The sequence below is a fragment of the Narcine bancroftii genome, chromosome 1 (genome assembly GCF_036971445.1).
Source record: "Narcine bancroftii isolate sNarBan1 chromosome 1, sNarBan1.hap1, whole genome shotgun sequence".
Taxonomy (NCBI): domain Eukaryota; kingdom Metazoa; phylum Chordata; class Chondrichthyes; order Torpediniformes; family Narcinidae; genus Narcine; species Narcine bancroftii.
Window position 1 is genome coordinate 4,952,080 of NC_091469.1, and position 15,367 is coordinate 4,967,446.

General features: G+C 39.4%; 1 protein-coding gene across 2 annotated transcripts in view; it reads left to right on the forward strand.

Annotated features, from left to right (window-relative positions):
• Nucleotides 1–10,960, forward strand: part of ptpa (protein phosphatase 2 phosphatase activator) — a 67,329-nt gene extending 56,369 nt beyond the window's left edge. For both annotated transcript variants that reach the window (XM_069919550.1, XM_069919566.1), the window contains one exon: nucleotides 9,884–10,960. In XM_069919550.1, coding sequence (XP_069775651.1) covers nucleotides 9,884–9,958 — 75 coding nt within the window. In that variant the 3' untranslated portion in view covers nucleotides 9,959–10,960. The remainder of the gene's footprint in view (nucleotides 1–9,883) is intronic.
• Nucleotides 10,961–15,367: the final 4,407 nt, after the last annotated feature.

Consider the following 15,367-nt stretch of genomic DNA (forward strand, 5'->3'; position numbering starts at 1 on the left):
TACTTGCATGTGTGTCCATGGCCTCGTGTTCTATCCCACCAAGACCACCCGTAAATTGGAGGAACAACACCTGATTTTCTTTGGGAACTCTTCAGCCGGATGGCATTAACATCAACTTCTCTGGTTTCTACTAACCTGCTCCCTTTCTCCTTTCCTTCTCTTCCCCTATCTTCTTTCCTTTAGCTCTCCACCCCCTGCCCTTTCAACTTACCTAGCCACCTCTTCTCCCCCTCTTACTGCTGTGCCCTCCCTCCCTTCTACACCTATTACCCCCTGCCTTTGGGATTATGCTTCTCCTCCATGCCTCCCCCCACGCCTTACCTTTTTTAGGTTTGGACATCTGCCAACATTTTTCAGACCTTGAAGAAGGGCTCTCTGCATCCCAAACTGCATGAGTTTTTCAAGCTTTGCTGGGACCAAGGAAAACTGCCTCAGGACCTTCGTGATGCCATCATCATCACCCTGTACAAAAACAAAGGCGAGAAATCAGACTGCTCAAACTACCGGGGAATCACACTGCTCTCCATTGCAGGCAAAATCTTCGCTAGGATTCTCCTAAATAGAATAATACCTAGTGTCGCCGAGAATGTTCTCCCAGAATCACAGTGAGGCTTTCGCGCAAACAGAGGAACTACTGACATGGTCTTTGCCCTCAGACAGCTCCAAGAAAAGTGCAGAGAACAAAACAAAGGACTCGACATCACCTTTGTTGACCTCACCAAAGCCTTCGACATCGTGAGCAGGAAAGGGCTTTGGCAAATACTAGAGCGCCTCAGATGCCCCCCAAATCTTCTTCGGCATGATGCTGAACCAAGCCATGAAAGACCTCAACAATGAAGACGCTGCTTACATCCAGTACCGCACGGATGGCAGTCTCTTCAATCTGAGGCGCCTGCAAGCTCACACCAAGACACAAGAGAAACTTGTCCGTGAACTACTCTTTGCAGACGATGCCGCTTTAGTTGCCCATTCAGAGCCAGCTCTTCAGCGCTTGACGTCCTGTTTTGTGGAAACTGCCAAAATGTTTGGCCTGGAAGTCAGCCCGAAGAAAACTGAGGTCCTCCATCAGCCAGCTCCCCACCATGACTACCAGCCCCCCCACATCTCCATCGGGCACACGAAACTCAAAACGGTCAACCAGTTTACCTATCTCGGCTGCACCATTTCATCAGATGCAAGGATCGACAACGAGATAGACAACAGACTCGCCAAGGCAAATAGCGCCTTTGGAAGACTACACAAAAGAGTCTGGAAAAACAACCAACTGAAAAACCTCACAAAGATAAGCGTATACAGAGCCGTTGTCATACCCACACTCCTGTTCGGCTCCGAATCATGGGTCCTCTATCGGCATCACCTACGGCTCCTAGAACGCTTCCACCAGCGTTGTCTCCGCTCCATCCTCAACATTCATTGGAGCGACTTCATCCCTAACATCGAAGTACTCGAGATGGCAGAGGCCGACAGCATCGAATCCAACTGCGCTGGGTAGGTCACGTCTCCAGAATGGAGGACCATCGCCTTCCCAAGATCGTGTTATATGGCGAGCTCTCCACTGGCCATCGTGTCAGAGGTACACCAAAGAAGAGGTACAAGGACTGCCTAAAGAAATCTCTTGGTGCCTGCCACATTGACCACCGCCAGTGGGCTGATATCGCCTCAAACCGTGCATCTTGGCGCCTCACAGTTCGGTGGGCAGCAACCTTCCTTTGAAGAAGACCGCAGAGCACACCTCACTGACAAAAGACAAAGGAGGAAAAACCCAACACCCAACCCCAACCAACAAATTTTCCCCTGCAACTGCTGCAACCGTGTCTGCCTGTCCCGCATCGGACTTCTCAGCCACAAACGAGCCTGCAGCTGACGTGGACATTTACCCCTCCATAAATCTTCGTCCGCGAAGCCAAGCCAAAGATATAAAAGACATTATTTGACCTGTTGAGTTTCTCCAGCATTCTGTTTTTACTTCAACCACAGTTTACTTCAGTAGTTTCATCTATTATTTCTTCTTGATCTTCATTTTTGGGGGTAGCTTAGTAACCAGTATTTATTCAAAGTCCATGGCCCCATTGTTACCTTATTTATGTTTCTTCCCACTCTACGTCCTGCGAGAACCGTCATTCATATTCACCCAGTTACTTAGATTCTGCTGCATCTGTTCTGAAATTGCCACCTTTCACACTCGTGTTTAGGTGTCTTCCTTTTGCCTCAACTCTGATTTCCTCTCTACCTTTGTTCACAGTACTGTTAGACCAGGCAATTTCCACTTCTCACATTTTTGCTCCTACCCCTTTTTGACTCTGGGTTTTCCTTGTCCTGGCAAGTAGTATCTATATTCAATGGATCATTCATCATGTTTATAAAACCTCCAGCCTGATGATGGCATAGGAAACAACCTTTTTTTAAATTTTTTATTTTTCACACTATGAACCATATTAACCAAAATACACACAAACATTTCCCTCTTGAATGTCGTTTTCTCCCCTTTTCCCCCCTCCCTTCCCTCCCTCCTCCCCACATACTAAACGTTCAACATAGACAATACATTAAACAATGTCATCACACAATGAAAATAAACAAGAAAATTGTGTCATCTACTTTTACACACTGGGTCAGTTCATTTTGTCGTCTTCTCATTCTGTCATTGTAGGGGGTGGAGGTCCGCGGTAGGCCCTCTCTGTTGTGTTCCATGTACGGTTCCCAAATTTGTTCAAATACTGTGATGTTATTTCTTAAATTATATGTTATTTTTTTCCAATGGAATACATTTATTCATTTCTATGTACCATTGCTGTACTCTCAGGCTCTCTTCTGATTTCCAGGTTGACATTATACATTTTTTTGCTACAGCTAAGGCTATCATAATAAATCTTTTTTGTGCTTCATCCAAATCGAGGCCTAGTTCTTTACTTCTTATATTACTTAGAAGAAAGATCTCTGGATTTTTGGTATGTTGCTTTTTGTGATTTTTATTTAATACCTGATTTAGATCTTCCCAAAACTTTTCCACTTTCTCGCATGCCCAAATTGCATGTACTGTTGTTCCCGTTTCCTTCTTACAGCGAAAACATCTATCTGATACTGTTGGGTCCCATTTATTTAACTTTTGGGCCTGTGTAACCAATTATATTGTATCATGTGTAACCTCGTGTTTATTGTATTTCTCACAGTTCCGGAGCATAGCTTTTCCCATTTTTCATTTTTTATCTTTGTTTAGATCTTGTTCCCACTTTTGTTTGGGTTTACAGCTTAATTCATCGTTCTCTTTCTCTTGCAGTTTGATGTACATGTTTGTTATAAATCTTTTAATTATCTTTCTTTGGCTTGGCTTCGCGGACGAAGATTTATGGAGGGGGTAAAAAGTCCACGTCAGCTGCAGGCTCGTTTGTGGCTGACCAGTCCGATGCGGGACAGGCAGACACGATTGCAGCGGTTGCAAGGGAAAATTGGTTGGTTGGGGTTGGGTGTTGGGTTTTTCCTCCTTTGCCTTTTGTCAGTGAGGTGGGCTCTGCGGTCTTCTTCAAAGGAGGCTGCTGCCCGCCAAACTGTGAGGCGCCAAGATGCACGGTTTGAGGCGTTATCAGCCCACTGGCGGTGGTCAATGTGGCAGGCACCAAGAGATTTCTTTAGGCAGTCCTTGTACCTTTTCTTTGGTGCACCTCTGTCACGGTGGCCAGTGGAGAGCTCGCCATATAATACGATCTTGGGAAGGCGATGGTCCTCCATTCTGGAGACGTGACCCATCCAGCGCAGCTGGATCTTCAGCAGCGTGGACTCGATCCTGTCGACCTCTGCCATCTCGAGTACCTCGACGTTAGGGGTGTGAGCGCTCCAATGGATGTTGAGGATGGAGCGGAGACAACGCTGGTGGAAGCGTTCTAGGAGCCGTAGGTGGTGCCGGTAGAGGACCCATGATTCGGAGCCGAACAGGAGTGTGGGTATGACAACGGCTCTGTATACGCTTATCTTTGTGAGGTTTTTCAGTTGGTTGTTTTTCCAGACTCTTTTGTGTAGTCTTCCAAAGGCGCTATTTGCCTTGGCGAGTCTGTTGTCTATCTCATTGTCGATCCTTGCATCTGATGAAATGGTGCAGCCGAGATAGGTAAACTGGTTGACCGTTTTGAGTTTTGTGTGCCCGATGGAGATGTGGGGGGGCTGGTAGTCATGGTGGGGAGCTGGCTGATGGAGGACCTCAGTTTTCTTCAGGCTGACTTCCAGGCCAAACATTTTGGCAGTTTCCGCAAAGCAGGACGTCAAGCGCTGAAGAGCTGGCTCTGAATGGGCAACTAAAGCGGCATCATCTGCAAAGAGTAGTTCACGGACAAGTTTCTCTTGTGTATTGTGTCTGTAAATCACATATTCAAAGCTGCTTCCTTCTGGTAACCTCAGCCTGTTTCCCAATTTGGTGGTATGCAAACATTGTACCATGAGTTATACCATATTTGTACTTCATTTGTTCAAAAGATAATAGAATTATTTCCCAAAAAACAATTTTCTATTCTTTTGATCCCTTTTCTCTCCCATTCTCTAAAGGAAAGGTTATCTATTGCGAAAGGGATTAGTTGATTTTGCGTCAATAACAATTTTGGTAGTTGGTAATTTGTTTTTTTTCTTTTCTACGTGAATCTTCTTCCAAATGTTGAGCAGATGATAGAGAACTAGTGAACTCCTATGTTGCACCAGCCTTTCATCCCACTTCTATAGTATATGTTCTGGTACCTTCTCCCCTTTTTTTTATCTAGCTCTAATCTGGTCCAGTCTGGTTTTTCCCTTTTTTGATAAAAATCTTGATTGTGCTGCTCTATAATAATTCTTAAAGCTTGGTAGCTGTAAGCCCCCTTGTTTGTAACATTTTGTTAATTTATCTAGTGCTATCCTCGGTTTCCCCCCTTTTCATAAGAATTTCCTTATAATTTTCTTTAGCTCATTTGAAGAATTTCTCTGTTAAGGGGATTGGTAACGATTGAAATAGGTATTGTATCCTTGGGAAGATATTCATTTTAATGCAATTTACCCTTCCTATCAGTGTTGGTGGTAAATCTTTCCAATGTTCTAAGACATCTTGTAATTTCTTCATTAATGGCTGATAATTTAATTTGTATAGATGGCCTAGATTATTATCTAGTCGATACCTAGGTATTGGATTGCTTATGTTTGCCATTTAAATGGCGATATTCTTTCTTAAACTTTGTGAAATCCACATTATTCATTGGCATCGTTTCACTTTTATTTGCGTTGATCTTGTACCCCAATACTTCTCCATATTCCTTCAATTTCTTATGTAATTCTTTTATTGATATTTCTGGTTCTGTTAAGCATACTATGACGTCATCTGCAAATAGACTGATTTTATATTCCTTCTCTTTTATTTTTATCCCTTTTATTTTATTTTCTGTTCTTATCAGTTCTGCCAAGGGTTCTATAGCTAACGCGAACAGTGAGGGAGATAGTGGACATCCCTGCCTAGTTGACCTGCTTAATTTAAATTGGTTTGATATGTATCCATTTACTGTCACCTTTGCCAATGTCCCTTATATAATGCTTTAATCCAATTAATATATTTCTCTGGTAGGTTGAACCTCTGTAGTCCTTTGAATAAATAATTCCATTCTACTCTGTGTAGAAGAGTAGTTCGTCTAAAGCAACCCCCACTATTGGCGTCTTATTTCCTTGCACTGCATGGATTAAGTTAATGAATTTACAGATATTGTCCGTTGTTTGTCTTTTCTTAATAAATCCAGTTTGATCTAGTTTTACTATTTTTGGTACACAGTTGGCCAATCTGTTTGCTAATAGTTTAGCTATTATCTTATAATCTGAGTTAAGTAGAGATATTGGTCTATACGATGCTGGTGTTAGTGGATCTTTCCTCGTCTTTGGTATTACTGTAATTATTGCTGTTTTACATGAATCTGGCATGTTTTGTGTTTCTTCAGTCTGGTTCGTTACTTCCAGGAGAGGAGGAATTAATAACTCTTTAAATGTTTTATAGAATTCTATTGGGAGTCCGTCCTCTCCCGGCGTTTTGTTATTCGGTAGTTTTTTTAATATATTCTGTATTTCCTCTATTTCAAATTATTTTATCAATTTGTTTTGTTCCTCTTGTAATTTCGGTAGTTTAATTTTAGCTAGAAACTCATCTATTTTGTCGTCTTTCCCTTCATTCTCAGTTCGATATAATTGCTCGTAGAATTCCTTGAAGTTTTTTTATTGATCTCTGTTGGGTTATATGTAATTTGTTTGTCCTTTTTCCTTGATGCCAATACCGTTCTTTTAGTTTGTTCTGTTTTAAGCTGCCAATCTAGTATTTTGTGTGTTTTTTTTTCTCCTAGCTCATAATACTTCTGCTTTGTCTTCATTATGTTCTTCTCCATCTTGTACGCTTGTAATGTTTCATATTTTATTTTTTTGTCCGCCAATTCTCTTCTTTTTGTTGTATCTTCCCTTGTTGCTAGTTCTTTTTCTGTACTTAATATTTCCCTTTCCAGCTGTTCTATTTACCGATTTGCAGTCCTTCTTCATCTTAGTTACATAACTTATATGCCCTCTGATGAAAGCTTTCATTGCGTCCCATAATATAAATGTATCTTTCACTGATTCTGTATTTATTTCAAAGTACATTTTAATTTGTCACTCAATGAATTCTCTAAAATCCTGTCTTTTAAGTAGCATGGAGTTTAATCTCCATCTATACCTTCTTGGTGGGATGCCCTCCAGCTCTATTGCTAATAACAGGGGTGAGTGATCCGATAACAATCTAACTTTATATTCCGTTTTCCTTACTCTCCCTTGGATGTGAGCTGACAACAGGAACAGGTCAATCCTTGAGTATGTTTTATGTCTACTCGAATAATATGAGTATTCCTTGCATTTCTTGCATCGATTTAACCATAAATTTGGCTGCTTTGTTCTTTCTGCTAGTCTTTTGTCCAGTTTTATCCATCTTTGAGTCCAAATTAAGGTTAAAGTCCCCTCCTATCAGTATATTCCCCTGCGTACCTACAATCTTCAAAAAGATATCTTGCATAGACTTTTGATCCTCTTAACTAGGTGCATATACATTGAGCAAAATCCAAAATTCCGAATATATCTGACATTTCATCATTACATACCTCCCTGCTGCATATATTATTTCCTCCTCTATTTTGATTGGTACATTTTTATTGATTAATTATAGCTACTCCTGGCTTTTGAGTTATATGATGCTGCCGTTACGTGCCCTACCCACTCTCTCCTTAATTTCTTGTGTTCCACTTCAGTTAGCTGTGTTTCTTGTACGAATGCTATATCAATTTTTTCTTTCTTCAGTAAATTTAACAGGCTCTTCCTTTTGATTTGGTTATGTATTCCATTAACATTTATAGTCATATAGTTCAACATGGCCATTTCATACTTTGTTTACCTTTCCTTTCCGCTTCCTCTTCACCACCTTTCCTCCTTATCCATTTCTGTTTTCTTTTTTTGAACACACTGTAAGACAACACTTCTAAAACATAAAATATTTCCACTATTCCCACATCTAAAACTCCCTTAACCCCAAATGTCCCCCCCCCTCTGAGTTGTCCCTTGTCGGCCAACCACAGCTCCCCTCTCCATTTGGATTGCGAACCTGCTCACAAGCATCAACTGATTTTGCAGTGACTGTTATTCTCTCCCACCCAACCCCCTCCAGAAAAGACTTTTATCTTCACATATAACAGAGCTCACCCTCTTTTTTTTCCCCCCTTCCTTTCTTCCCTTTCCCTCCTTTAGTTCTTACTTATACATTTTTTTTTTCTTTAAATGTAGTTTGTCGTCATTCTTTGTTCTTGTTACATCTCTTCATCTCTCTTTCTGTCTTGCAGGCGTTCTGCAAATTCTTGTGCTTTCTCCGGATCTGAGAACAGTCTGTTTTGCTGCCCCGGGATAACTATTTTAAGCATCGCTGGATATCTTAACATAAATTTATAGCCTTTCTTCCATAGGATCGATTTTGCTGCGTTAAACTCCTTCCTCTTCTTCAGGAGCTCAAAACTTGTGTCTGGGTAGAAAAAAAAATTTTGACCTTTGTATTCCAGTGTTTTTTTTTGGTCTTCTCTAAATTTATTCATTGCCTTCTCCAATATATTTTCTCGTCGTATATCTCAAGAATTTTACTAAAACGATCTTGGTTTATGTTCTGACTATGGTTTCAGGGCTAATGTTCTGTGTGCCCTTTCTATTTTCATTCCTTCCTGCATTTCTGGCATTCCCAGGACCTTTGGGATCCATTCTTTTATAAATTCTGTCATATCTTTGCTGCCTTCATCTTCCTTAATGCCCACTATCTTTATATTGTTTCTCCTACTATAGTTTTCCATTATATCCATCTTCTGAGCTAATAACTCCTGTGTTTCTTTAACTTTTTTATCACTTTCTTCCAATTTTCTTTTTAAGTCATTCACTTCCATTTCTACTGCCATTATACGTTCTTCCACATTTTCTAATCTTTTCCCTACATCTGTTATGACCAGCTCTATTCTACTCACTTCTGTACTTTTCATTTTTCTTTTTATTTCACTAAATTCTAGTGTCAGTCATTCTCTTAATGCTTTCATATGTTCTTGAAAATTTTTTTTATCTATGTACTGTCCATTCATTTTACTTCCTATTCCTCTGTGCAGAGCTTGGTGTTCTTCTTCTGTGTTTGCTCTTGGATTTGTGTTTTCTATTTCTTTTCCTTGTATCTGTGTTTCTTCTGACTTTCTTGTTGAGCTCTTGTCTCAGTTTGTTGCATACTTTTTGTTTCCATGGTGTCTTGATGTTGGTCCTCTTCTGGGTTGGTTATCTGATGTGTCTCTAGTTTCCTTTTTTCATTCTCACCCCTCTCGTTCCCATTATTTTCTGTATCTTCCAGCTGGGAGCCCTGCTGTCAGGTCTCACTCAGCTGTTCGTGCTGTGGAGTTTCACTCCACAGCTGGTTCCCCCCCTCATCAGTGTTGTCTTTGTCATGTGCGGTTGCGCACCTCTGTTTGGCTCCGTGAGCCATCTTTGCAGTCCTGCGTTCGATGGGTTGTGACCCTGCGGGCTCTCCACTGACCTCAGGTAGTGGGCTCCTCTTTCCACGCCGGTCCCTGCTTCTTCATACAGGTAAAGCCTTCACCTTTCTATTCCGGCGTCTTTCTTCTTTTCTTCCCGTTATTTTTGGCTTTTCTTTCTGAGGTGCCATTTTCTCCACATTTTTATTTTTTATTTGTTGTGATTTGTGTGTCGGGGGCTTTGTTTTTTCTTCACTTTTTTTCCTTTTCTGGAGAGGGCTAGTATTCTCCTACCGGCTACTTCTCCATCACGTGACTCCTCCCGGAAACAACAACCTTTACGCAGACCTGAAGGGACTACTGAAGTTGAAGACGAAGAAGTGATGAAAAGTCATTGGCCTAAAATAATAACAATTTCTCTCTCCACAGCTGCAGCTTGACTTCTAAAATATTTCCAGCATTCTGCGTTTACTTAAGTTTCCAATATCTGAGGTATTCTACTTAAAGAAAGGTGATGCAGAGATGCTAAATAATCAATGGAACAAAAGCAAAAAAGTTGTATTTCTTTAGCAGTTTTAAAGTACAAATTGTCTAAGGGTAATTCACAGACCATAATTGGATAATTAGAGAGGTGACCGAAAGCTTTGATGGAGAGTTTTGATTCCTGTTAATTATGTCTCTTAATTAAGTAATTTCTGATATCGGACCTGGTCGGCTGGAGGTTTAAAAGCCACTGATGATGGGATGGAGGGAATGAGGGGAGCAGGAGTTGAAAAAACTATTCTATAAAGGTGGTCGGGATGGAGAATAGACAGCTACCTCTTGTAGCATATTCAATAAAGTGAGAGCATTTTCCTTCTGTCCTCTAACATATATTTCTTTTTCAGTGCCTCGAGAAATTCCCAGTCATCCAGCACTTCAAATTTGGCAGCTTGCTCGCCATCAATGCGGTGGGGTCATGAACCAAAGAAAACAGGCACCATATTTGGAGGGAATCTGGGATTTTCTGACCAGCTGCAACTTGAAGAACTTCCACCAAAAACTTTTATTTTCTTTAGTACAATTTTTTTTAAGATCTACTACAGAGTGAAGTATTAGTTTTAATAAATGCAAATAGACATCAAGTGGTTCAGTTAGTCACTAGAGTTTGCCCCTCTGCATCTTCTCTTCATCTAGCGCAATCATCGATTTGCACCTCAGGTGTGACAGCTCAAGCCATTCAGGTATTGGTATCACTAAAGGATTGTAAAGGGAGGGAGAAGGGACGACAGAATGCTTAAAAATCTGAAACTGTGCCTTTTGATTGGATAAGAATTTGGTGTCACTTAAAAGCAATGAGTGGCTTTTTAAAAAAAAAAATTCTATATGCCTCACAGGCTACTGCCTTAATTCAAGGTAGTTCTCGGTTACCCCCTCCCCCAAAAAAACCCCTACCCTGCAGTATATCTGATGCTGCTTGTAAAATAATTCACTGTATAATCTTATGGTTATGTTTTGATGTAAATGAGTCATTAGAGAAAAGAAGCATCCTGCCATTCTCCTCTATCCTCAGTCCCCACTAAATTTCCTTGGCTAGTTTCAATGGATTTTAAATGTTAACTTGTAAGTAGGAAGTGGTTACTGTTAACAGAATAATGAAATTTCTCTGACTAATTTGGTTGAATATATCCACACCTTTACATTCATATCTAAAGAACAAGTATGAATCTCATTAGACAAAGTATTAGGCAATGCAGTATTTAAAGGATGTTGATTCTCTCAGCCTCTTGTGTTTTTGTGTGTGTGTGTATTTTTATATATATATATATATATATATATATATATATCACACACACACACACGAGTATTCAGAGGACAACACTTGGAATGTTTCAGCAATGAGATCTGAAGCCCTGAATGAAATGCACTCTGATGTTATATATAACTAATAAAATAAAGTTTAAAGGGATGGTGGTTTCTCCAAAGTTGTTTGGTGAATTTGATTTTTATACTCTAAGCAATACAATGTAACAAGTTATCCATGAACAAAACTTAACTAATTTAGATGGCTTGTGGGTCAGATCAGGAGCAGGAGCCAGTACTTTGATCCACTGGGATGGGAAAATTAACTGGATTAGTCTAACCAACATCCACTTTGTTGAAGAGTGTGGTTAACTGATTGCTTTTTCAAAAAGGCCAAAAGATTATCATCTATGATGTATGATTCTGTGATTTGATTGTAACCAAGTGAACATCAGGAAATCTGAGGTGTGAACCAGTGCTCCACCTAACTGGAATGTCATCTTGAGATAACCATCATAGTAGATACCTAGCCAGATAATCAAATAGCCAGATAAACAACAGCTGAGCAGATAAAGATGTGGCGATTTTGGGGACATAATTTCTGAGTTCCTGGTGAGTTCTTGGCACAGCCAGCTGCAAGCACAGCTGTTAATAGTGATTGCAATTAGCAATGTGGAAAATAATCTCAAGAGTGTTGTGGACCTGGGAAAGGTTATATAGAAAGACTTGGAAACAACAATAAAAATACTAAATCAATACATTGCTTGTCCAGGAGTCAATGTAGGTCAGTGGGTATAGAGCTGAATGATGAATGGAACTTGAAACAAGTCAGAATGTGGTAATTCCTTGAATTACAAATGCTTAATTATGGATTTTCGTTACATTGCCATGAACCCTTTGGGTTTTTTTTTTTTGCTATAACAAATATCATGCCACTCTTTGCCCACAGGAATATACTGTACCAATAGTGCATTTTGCCTAACCTTTCTGATTGAATTTTTGCTTACTGAAGCATTTTCCAGGAGTATCCCTTTTGTAAACGGAAGAATTGTGTGGTTCTGGATATGAAGTTTATGAAGTAGAAACTGGCCAGGATTATTGGAATAATCAAATCTAGAAGTAACAAAAGCATGAATGAGGATTTCATCCGCAGATGAGCTGAGGCAGAGATGGAGCAAGTTCTACAAAAATACAAAATCTATGATCCCATTTCTCTTTCAGGGATCTTGATTGGTGCAAATTATCTGCCTCATTACCTATAATACAAGGATGATCATACTTTAGCAATTTTTAGGACATCCTGAGATTGTGAAATGGTACAGGAGTTTGTCCTTTCTTTATAAGTGGGAGAAAATAAATATTGGAGCAACGTGGGATCTCAAGGAAGGAAAATATGAACTTTGAACATAAGCTAAGACATTTTCCAAACTTTATCAACTATTCTTAAAATTAATTTAGAACCTTGAACGTTAATTGCTCTGTTAGGTTTATCTGGGTCATGAGGAAAAGTTAGCTTTTACCACGTTGATAACCAGATGAGCATTCTTACTGAAATGGAAAGATGATTCATTCCCTACTCATACACAGTGGTTATATGATGTAACATCCTATTTAAGTTTGGAGAAAATTGGATATAATAAAGACAAAGTTTCAATTTATAAAGTTGTGGGGCCCATTCTTAGAATGTTATTATATTTGGAAGAATTAAAAATTATCGTGTGCTCCAGAGATTCACTATCCAATGTCTGGGTATTACCATTGGATCCAGATTTTTTTTATTTATTATATAAAGTAACCTTGATTAGAGGGAAGGAGGGAGGTAGATTAGATGTAGTTCTTAGTCTTTTATTTTCCTTTTCATTTTTTATTTGGCCTAACTCAGCAAACAGGTTTAACATGGTTAAATAGATCAATTCAAATGATTCTTGTGTTTATTAAGGAATTCTCAACTTAGTTTTATCTTTTTTTTTTCCTTGTGTGCTTACGTGTATACAAATGATTTATGTGCTTTCTTTTCTAAAAAACTGTATGTAAGCTTATATGTTAAAATAAATATTTTAAAAAGAAAAAGCTAGGAAATGATATCAAAAAGGATACTAAAAGGTTTTATGAAGTATATCAAGAGTAGATACAGGAGTGATAGAAAATAATGCTGCATAAATTGTAATGGGAGACAAGAAGATGAGGGAGGAATTGAATGAGTATTTTGCATTAGTCTTCACTGTGGAAGATATTAGTATACCTGAATTTCAAGGGAGTCAGGGAAGAGGTGAGTGCAGTCACAGTCAACAGAGAGAAGGTGCTTGGGAAGCTCAATGGACTAAGGGTAGATAAGTCTTCCAGACCAGACAGAATACACCTTGGGTTCTGAAATAAGTTACTATAATGATTGTGGAGGACTGGAAAATTGCAAAGGTTACTCCACTATTTAAAAAGGGAAGGAGGCAGGAGAAAGGAACTTAGAGACCTATTACCCTAAATTGGTTGTTGGGAAGCTGTTGAAGTCGATTTATCAAGGATGAGGTTACGGAGTACCTGGAGGTGCATGACTGGATAGGACAAAGTCAGCATGGTTTCCTGACAATTTTGCTTTCAATCCTACCGTGATTTTTTTTGAGGAAGCTAAAAGCAGGCAAGACAAAGGAGATGCATTGGTTGTTGTATTTTTGGATTGCCTTTGACACGGTGCAGCATACAAAGATGCGAGCCCAATTAATTACAGGAAAAGTACTAGCATGGGTAGGAAACAGTGGGCATAAAAGGATCCTATTCTGGTTCACTACTGGTAGTGGTCTGCAGAGGTTGGTATGAGGGCTACTTTTAGCATTGTATGTTAATTATTTGGATTGCAGAATAAATGGCTTTGTGGTTAGGTTTGCAGATGATACAAAGATGGGTAGAAACAGAGATAGATTAGGAGAATGGGCAAAGAAGTGGTAAATGAAATACTGTTGGAAAGTATATGGTCATGCACTTTGGTAGAAGAAATAAAAGGGCAGACTTATTTTGAAGGGGAGAAAATTCAAAGGTGCAAAGGGACTTGGGAGTCCATATGCAAGATACATTAAAGGTTAACCTCCAGGTTAAGTTGGTGGTGAAGGAGGTGAATGCAGTGTTGGCAGGGGTGTGAGTCTGTATAAGACACTGGTGAAGCCTCACTTGGTGTATGAGGTTTAGTTTTGGGCTCCATATTTTTTTAAACAAAGGATGTGCTGGCATTGGAGACAGTTCAGAGAAGATTTACAAGCACGATTTTTGGAATGAAGGGATTAGCATACGAGGATTGTTTGGCAGCTCTTGGACAGTACTCCTTTGAGTTCAGAAGAATGAGGAGTAACCTCATAGAACCATTTTGAATGTTAAAAGGCCTGGACTGAGTAGATGTGGCAAAGTTGTTTCCCATGGTAGGTGAATCTAGAACAAGAGGGTACAACTTCAGCATTAAAGAGTGCCTATTTAAAACGTGGAGGAATTTGTTTAGCCGAAAAGTGGTGAACCTGTGGACTTGCTACCACGGGTGGCTGTGGTGGCCAGATCATTGGTTATATTTAAGGCAGAGATTGATAGGTATCTGAATGTCAGGTTATCAAATGTTGAGAGGAGTGGGGGTGAGTGGGAGAAAGGACCAGCTCTACTTCTGCTACATCTTAAGGTCAATCTGGCAAAATAGAGTTTAAGATCTCAGTTCATTCATGGTCTGGGAGAAGAAAAATAGAAATCAGGAGAGAGCCACATTCTGTCACCTAAATATAACCCCTATTTCCAATTCCCCCCCCCCCATCAAAAATGACAGTCATTAACTGGATGCCCTATGTGTAATGGAGTGATCTACTGAGATTTTTGGCTCATTTCTGAAGGGCAGCTAGAACCAATGGAACCAATACCTGTGGTAATCTGGTGCCCACAGGAGAAGAATCTATACGTATACAGAATATAGGTACACCTAGATCTATTTTTGACAATTCATTAGATTGCAGCCAATATGCCTCTCAACTCTTGCAATCTGCTATCTTTTGTATAATTTATACCTTAAATAAAAAACTATTGTTCTCAGTTTTGTCACATTCAAGTGAATCATGGTTAAAAAAAAATTTCCAATCTTTTTATTAATTTTAAGCATAAAGAAAGAAACAATATACAGAATACAAGGTGACAGATTATACATCATAAACAAACAGTAATTGATTCCCCACAGCTCTATTAAAAACAGCAAAGTTTCCAAGATTTTTGAATGTTTGGTTTAGGTGCCCGTTATCTAGTTTGTTGATTAAGATCTTATTGAATGCTGTAATATTTGCTTGAACAGAACATTCCAATTATGAATTTTTACACTATTACAGCAAAATTTTATGAAGTGAAAATTATGATAGCTTTCATTATTTGCTTTGTAAGAAGTTTCAAAAAAATATTTTTACAAGTCATTAGATGAACTTTCTGCAGATGCAATTTAAATTGAATACCACTAGAGAGTGCTGAATCACAGAGTCCAGCACACATCTACAACCAAAAGATTTAACCATATAACTGTTTACGGCGTGGAAACAGGCCATGTCAGCCCTTCAAGTCCACGCCGGTTCACTTGAACAACT